Source organism: Tachypleus tridentatus, chromosome 4 (genome assembly GCF_004210375.1).
Source record: "Tachypleus tridentatus isolate NWPU-2018 chromosome 4, ASM421037v1, whole genome shotgun sequence".
Taxonomy (NCBI): Eukaryota; Metazoa; Arthropoda; class Merostomata; order Xiphosura; family Limulidae; genus Tachypleus; species Tachypleus tridentatus.
Window position 1 is genome coordinate 10,817,198 of NC_134828.1, and position 8,326 is coordinate 10,825,523.

Genomic DNA, 8,326 nt, shown 5'->3' on the forward strand with positions numbered 1-8,326 from the left:
GATTTAACAACTGGAAATTTCAAATGTCATGAAACTCTTAACAAAAACACGCAACAAGGTAGAAGTAACCCGCTTCATAACAAATATGTTAAGACTTAGGCATAATGCCGAACCTGAAAGCTAGCATAACTCGCTTGTACTATAATTATCATTATTTGGTTAGAATTAGTGTCATCAGCTTAAAACTGACAGTTAGATAACATCAACTACTGGGATTATATCAAAGGAGATTTATTAACACGAGACGTGAACCTAAAATATCCTTCATGAATAACAGGTACACACAACACAATCCGCTAGGGATTTTCAAATATAAAAAATTACAAATTTTTATGAATTTAGAATATCAAACATCTAAAGAAAAATTATAGCATACATATAGAAGGAAGAAAGCTTCAGAGTCAAACTTAACACCAATAAAACCGTGAATAAATCTAAATATTTCGGTCAATTTAAAACTTCAAAACTGTGTATCACGAAACAATATTTTTGGAACAAAATATCAGTTTTAAAAAGCAGGAAAAACTAGAAAAAACAACAATGACATGCGCACAAAAAACAAAACGAAACAAAGTTAAACTTGTGTAACAGTAAATATATTAATTATGTGGTGATTAAAAATTCAGATCTCCAAGTTTTAAAATTTGTTCAGAAAATCTCTTTCTTGAATAAGAAATTATATTCATTACATTTTTTTATGAAGAATCCTGTCCAGGTTCGAGGGTCCACAGTAGAAAACGGATACTTTTCCTTTCCTTTGGTCAGACAACTCTCGAAACATCTAAGGAAAGAAAACAAAATGGCTGTGAATAACATCCACACATTTCGTGAACATTTTTGTTTATATTATGCATGTAATTTTCATACAGTTATTTGACATTACCCTGAGGTAATTACATTTGTATCAATATTTGTCCCAACAATTTTTTCTGTTACATTTACAACAGCATAGAAGGTTAAATAAGATTCATTAAAGTTTAGTGAAACGTTTATCTTGTATGCTTACTCTCTGATAACTCGTTTCCCAACAGTCAAGTCAGTAAACAAGTTAAGCCTATCTCATCACAAACCAAAAACAGTTTACACACACAGTTGCGAAACGATTCAAATTTTGGGAGGTTTTTCTTTTGGCGAAGTTAGTATTTTTCCCCATGAAGGTTCATACATTTCGAATGTTGATAAAATAAAGTACAATATAAAATGTTAGATTGAATGAACTAGAATTACTTAACCAGTTCGGTATCAGTAAGCGAGATAGTGAATTATTTAGCATTTGAAAAATTGATTAGAGTATTTTTTTTACAAGGCGTTCATTAGCTTCGAAGTATCTGTTGAAAAATTAAGAACTTAGGCCTAACAATGAGCCCAGCCTCTACAGAACATAATTAGACAAGTATATTCAATCTTTATTAAGCAGACTTAACTTCATGACAGAATACATTATAACAATATCAAACCTTGTCCCAGTCTGGCTGGCCTGGTTGCGTCCTTGTTTTCAAACCAGTAATCAAACATCTTTTTGATTTTCCATGAAGCAAATCTAGCGCCAACTGTAGGCCTAGAGCCTTCATGTCGTTCATGTGAAGAGCCGAAGTGATGAAGATGTGAATGTCTAAAAAGCTGTCATTTGTGCCACCAATTTCTGCCTGCTGAATTTCGAGGTCACTCAAAAGGCTAATAAACCATTCGAATGACCGCTGTTCCTGGTTTAGCCAAATGAAATCAACCTGAAATATAAATTATTCCTTTTTGTTCACAATGCACGCATTACTCGAAACATTCTTTGCATCACCGATAAGTTTTTACCATTTATTAAATACGCTTACGTTTGAGAATTTTTACTGTGTTTCAGTTCGTTAAGCCCTCTAATTTTTTCTGGGCATTTCTCAACCACAGTATAACGATACAAACAATCATGTTGTAAAACGTGATTTAAAGATATATCACTTATTCGAGTATGTTATAATGAAATTTTTCATTTCTTTTCACTAAAAAAAGCATTAGGACACTATCAGGGACATATTTCAGTAACTGATAGAGGGGACTCAGCCCCAGGGCTCATAGATAATTTTATTATATGTAAAATAACATGGGTTGTATGGCACACAACCTTAAATCTGCCACTGGACATTAGAAATTTCTTGGGCGCACTTGAAGGTAAAACGATGCAATAACTCGTGCAGTTAATTTTGCCTGTGACTAGTTGGCCGGATAAATATGATACGTACGAAATAAGAATTCTACCCAGTAATTCTTGAGACAAAAACCTGATTGTACTCGTCTTTACCAAAACAACCATTAAAACATCTCTCATAACATTAAGAGATTTGACGAATCAAAGACAGTACAAAACACAACAAGAAAAACACCATCACTAACGGTAGAAGGTTTAACGAGTTGCAAAAAATTCCCAAAAGCAGTTAGAACGTCACAAAATATTGAAAATTTCATACTAACTGTAAGGGAGTTGCTAACGTATCCTATTTTATTTTTAATAGCCGATACGCTTAATATAACATTATATTTTTGGCTTTGAGAAACAAAACTAATTTAATAAGTGAAGTAAAATAGAACTGATACAATGAATTTTTGTTGTTGTTTTGTTTTTCTTCTCAAAATCATAGGAGTTAAGACACCAGGTGACATTCTTGGGAGTTTTAAAACAATAACTTAACATTTTTGTAAGTTGTGAATTATCCCAATATTTAATAACGCAAATTGCAAAAAAATTTATAAATACATTTTTCGTTGTAAGTAGCGTTAGATTTGCCAAAGCATGAATTAGTGTGTAAGATATAAATTGAAACTTTGTAATAACCGAAGAGTCATTTAAGATATCTGTACGTAATATTCATTATTTGTGAAACATTTTACACACAAAGAAACATTATCGTTGACATAAGAAAGCAAAACATTTCCTTACTAAAACTGAAATAAAAAAGACCAATGTAAGAGTTAATCAGTAATTTACAAAAAAAAACAACACACCCCGAATGCAAATCACTAACTATCATCTATGTTGTGCTCAAATCAAGCTGTAATAGTACATAACGTCTGTTTGGGTTGAGAAAGTTTTTACATAGGAGAACAACGTTTGATCTTCTTCGGTCGAACCTGACGATGACCGAAGAAGGTCGAAACGTTGTTCACCTCTACGTAAAAATTTCCTCAACCCAAACGAGCCGTTTTACATATATTTCTCTACAAGTGGGTTTTCTCGACATCACCGAAGCTGTAATAGTGTTACCAATATAAAACCTAAGGTGATAGAACTTGTATTAGAAAAAATAATTACAGCAAGTTTTCGTTTTATTTAAACAGTTTCCACATTTCCCTAAGCACGTGGTCTTTATTGGGGTTGAATAAGTACTTAATCAGTTTCACACCTTACGAAGTATGCGATTGGTGCGAGGATTCAACCACTGATGATCACAGCTGGGACACTTCATCTTCGATTGTTGGTATTGTAACATAATGCTCTGTAACATGCTAGCAAACGGCGTTACTCCTATCTCAGCAGCTATGAGCACAGCATGCTGAGACCAGAAAATCTGTCGAGTGGACAAACCGTAAGGACCGTCTAAGACCACCTGTAGGGTTCAAATAAATAATGACCTTTATGTCGTGAAGATTTAGTGAACCTGAATAATCACATCTGTATATATGGCGAAAGTTCAATTATTGTAAATGCACTAACACATAAGAACACCCCTCTACACCACATTATTATGTTGCAGTATTTATTTATTTATTTTATTTCGCTACACGAGAGGTATCTGTGCTAGCCGTCCCTAATTTAGCAGTACAAGACTAGAGAGAGGGCAGCTAGTCATCACCACTCACCGTCAACTCTTGGGCTACCCGAATAGTGGGATTGACCGTCACATTATAAATGTGCCCCACAGCTGAGAGGGCGAGCATGTTTGGTGTGACGGAAATTCGAACCCGCAATCCTCGGATTACAGGTCGCGTGCCTTAACCACCTGACCATGCCGTGCCTGCAGTATTTCTTGCATTATTTTAATTTACATTTTACTAGGTACAATTGATCATTTCTAAGGATCACTTCACATACACAGCCATTTCACAATTCCTTCAGGTTAAACCAAACAATGCTTTATCCAAAAAAGGTAAAAGTATTGTTATAAATTCACTCTCTTGCTACTCAAGAGACGAAATTAAAGACCTGCCCCTCATTCTCTTTATAATAGAAACTGAATTTTTGACTATTAAACAGCTAAAACTAAAGACTTTCATTCAGTTTTGGTATTAAAAACTTGCAAGTTCTCTCTATTAAACAGCTAAAATCATTATCCATTCACTCTGTTATATAGAGTTGTCTTTCTCTAGAAATGTTTACACAATGATGAAAAACGAAACAAACAAGAATTAAAATGAAATTGAGTACCTTTAATGGTTTTTTCGCTTGAATTACGTGTTTTGCATCAAGTGTTTCATTCCATAAAGATGATGCCAACTGTCCTAGTTTCTCTTCCTCATCATCTCTTTCCCAGGCTACAGGAAATACGACTGTTGGCAAGGTTTTTCTAAACCCACCGTCTTTAGTGGTGGCATCGAGTAGTCTCTTCTTTGGATGAGGAATTCTAGTTCTTCTTCTGGTCGAGTCATACGTTGAAGCTGATCCACTCATTTCTTGTTTTATTTCTTGTTCATATCGATTCTTTGGAGTTACACATGGTTGGCCCGATCCTTTCAAAAATATATAGTTGTTATTATCTTCACGTGGGGTATTTGCCCCTTCCTTTTTCTGGTCTTGCAACATGTCGTTATTATCTTCACGTGGGGTATTTGCCCCTTCCTTTTTCTGGTCTTGCAACATGTCGTTATTACCTTCATGTGGGGTATTTGTCCCTTCCTTTTTCTGGTTTTGCAACATGTCGTTATTACCTACATGTGGGGTATTTGTCCCTTCCTTTTTCTGGTTTTGCAACATGTCGTTATTACCTTCATGTGGGGTATTTGTCCCTTCCTTTTTCTGGTTTGGCAACATGTCGTTATTACCTTCTTTATTCATATTTATGAGGCAATACTCTTCGTGCCTTTCTTTTTCTTGTTTCACGTCATTGTTTATAAATGTACGAGGGTTAACGTAATATTTCTGTGGGTCACCTTGTAGATCAGAAGTGATATCACATGTTGGTGGTGATTGTGCTATAGAAACACATTTTTCTTCCATGTCCGGAAAATACTGTTGTTTATAAATGTCAAAACTAGCATCTTCACAAATCTGATTCTGTTTATCGAAATAAGTCCATAGCAAATTTGTCCACACTCCCACTGCCCTGACGTGCAACGAAAGAGTATCTGCGAGACAGAAAGAAATCTGAATTAATTTTTCGTTTCTTTGCAAAGTTTTCCAGACCCATAACATTGCGAGGCGTGTAATACAGAAAAATTATACGGTATAATAAACATAACCTGCAACACGAATAACCCTACTTTGGTGGACGGGTATATCTGTACCTATGTATATAACCAAACTTCTTCGCCGTCTATTGAACAACATCACAAACAAACTTCTATAAAAAATTCACACTTTTGGTATTTAAGATTCAGAGAATGAGAAAAATAGCTGCAGTATGTGTAAAAGATATTTCTTTATAACAGGACAAAATTTTAAATAAAAATACCCATCACAATAAAAACACGACTTTACGTGAGAGTTTGATTATATCTTTATTGATATAGCTTTTAGATGCAGTACAGAGAAACTGAAGTTCTTGATAAAACAACTTTCTAATAAACGGCAACTCTTTTAAAATATAAAAAACATTACAGTTTATATCAGTATCATTTATAAACGTTTTGAGCTCTGTACATTGAAGCATTTTAAAACACAAGGAGTTACGTATGACTAACAAACACAATCCGAACACTATTTGTGCAGCACTTTCCAGAAAAAAACAAACAAAACAAACAATTGGAAAATGTTCATTTTTTTTCTAATTTTATCTTCTACGAGGTATGAATATTACGATTATACAAGCAGCCGTCCTAAGTCACCGTTTCTGTTACTTACATGAACGCACGAACACGATCTGTAACACAGAATTACATGAACGTACAAACAAAGGTTGAGAAACAGTTTTCTGACAAGGATCACTTAGAGTGCAAAGCCTTGATCTAAAACATTTTCGTAATTGTTGGTAGCTGTGACGGATTTAATAACTGTTTGTTTCAGTTTAATATATTAAAAAATGTATGCAACTTTATTGTTAAATGTATATTGCGTAAGACCCGCCTATTCTCTAACTTCGTAGAATGTTCTGAAGAGTAAGAATCAACAATATAATGTAATATTAGTTATTGACAGTATCGTTACCAAGTATACTTTCGAGAATGTCCCTTAGAAAAAAGAAAAAATAATAATAAATTGACCCGCCAAATGACGGTTAAAATTATTGTTGGTCGGCTACAGTCAGTATATTACAAGTCTCGGAAGCTATAACTGTGACAAACAGAAAACTACAGATATTTCATCAGAAACGTTTATAGATTTCAAACATTACGAGACGTTCAACTTCAGAGAATTAACTTCAGACGTTAGCATTTCTACGAAGGCATTAGATATCTTCCCCTGTGAAAAGTAAGCTGTTAAACCGTATCAGGCCAAACAAGAATAGAACTGGCTAGCATTCCCCGTCAAGTGAAGTGTATTTGTGTATCAACATAAAATTAATTCGCTCATCGTAGACCTGAGCGGTAGATAAAATATTCAGTTCCAGACCTAATATGAGACTGAATATCGTGTACAAATTTGTAAATTTTGTGTAAATAATTATTTGTGATAACTATTTATAATAACCGTCATTATAAATCATATTGCTGCTTGTATATTAAAATTGGCAAATAATAAATTTTATGCACGTCGGTATTCTATTAAACTTTTAAATTAAAATCTACGGCTAGTTCAAATAGTAGTACGTAACATAATAAAATCGGAGACTTGTCCAAGATGAATTATAATACGTAATAATGGTTCATTCTACGGCGTCACGTGTTCCGTTAGAATAAACTAAAATGCAGTCTTAATCTAAATTACTGTTGGAGTTATTTATAAACGAAATTATTTTTCAAGTTGTCTTTCTGTAACAATATTTCAGGAAAAACGCTATTATTATTTTTATATAAATTACTATATTTTGACACCAGTGGAAACTTATTCGACAAAATTATTTATTGATGGAATGAATAGACAACTGGAGAGAAAAATCTAGTTTGTTGTTAGAAAGCAGCTACAAGTCTGTTTGGTTCTAAAGTACGTATATTAGTTCACTTATATTATACTCTACTGAACACTGCAATTTTTGCTATGTCATATTCCATCGGGCCATTTAGAATGATAGAAAAGGCTAAATCAATAGAAGTGTGTGTAATATTAGGGGGCGTTTATGGGTATGAGTAGTTAATACAAGGTCTTTGTTGATTTAACCTGCACTTCATTACATCAGCGCCATCATACTGATGAGTGTAAAATCGATCAAAGCAAAGTACCATGGGTAATAAAAGTCCAGTCAAGCTATTGAATTCAACCCACCTATTTTAATTACTATGTAAACGAAGGTTGTTAAACATAATTATTATTATTACGATAAAGTTAAAATTATTATTTATATCTCGGTGTAAACAGTCACTTTACAAGCACGCATGATTTTATTTGAAAGGTTTATTTGTTTGTTGTTTTAAAATAATTAAATGGAAAGACGCTAACAGGCGGCGTAGCGAAACGTAACTTACCGCATTGCTCTGGAGCACTACTGATAGTGAAAGGATGCCACTCAAATTTTGCGATTGACGGAATTTTAATAAAACATAATCCCCAGGCTGGAAATCAAAATATCTGGGTCGTTTGATAACTAACTGGATAACCTGGAACACGTAAGATAAACACTTTTAGAGATCTATTTATTTATATTACACTGTTGTTAGACCATAATAAAATTCCAACCATTTGTTATATCTATTGTTATGGCGTGAACGGCTTTTTCAAGCTTGCGAACACGATTATAACTATACTTGTTATAAAATATCAGTATTAGGCCTATTATATATTTCTTGAACACTATATTCTTTATCTAGTCCTTTATGGATTTTCAGAACTAGTAAGGTGTATATAATTACTATTCCAATCACGTTAAGTTTACCATATCTAAATATTGAGCGAAGCATGTCGTCAGTAATGGGTTATGGCGAAAATATTGTGGGTAGAATTGGTTACGTGTCTAGGATTTTGGAAAAGGTGGTCGGCGCCCGGATAGGAATCTCATAATTTCAGCATACGTCGTTTACATGATGCAGACAGATG

At 33.7% G+C, this 8,326-nt stretch overlaps 1 protein-coding gene across 1 annotated transcript; it reads right to left on the reverse strand.

Annotated features, from left to right (window-relative positions):
- Positions 1-251: 251 nt before the first annotated feature.
- Positions 252-7,892, reverse strand: LOC143248229 (NADPH oxidase 1-like). The gene is made up of 5 exons (XM_076496654.1): positions 7,759-7,892; positions 4,409-5,325; positions 3,387-3,590; positions 1,458-1,727; positions 252-781 (listed from the first exon to the last, which is right to left on the reverse strand). The coding sequence occupies exons 2-5, from the start codon at positions 5,195-5,197 to the stop codon at positions 686-688; spliced, it is 1,359 nt and encodes a 452-aa protein (XP_076352769.1). The 5' UTR covers positions 5,198-5,325; positions 7,759-7,892; the 3' UTR covers positions 252-685.
- Positions 7,893-8,326: the final 434 nt, after the last annotated feature.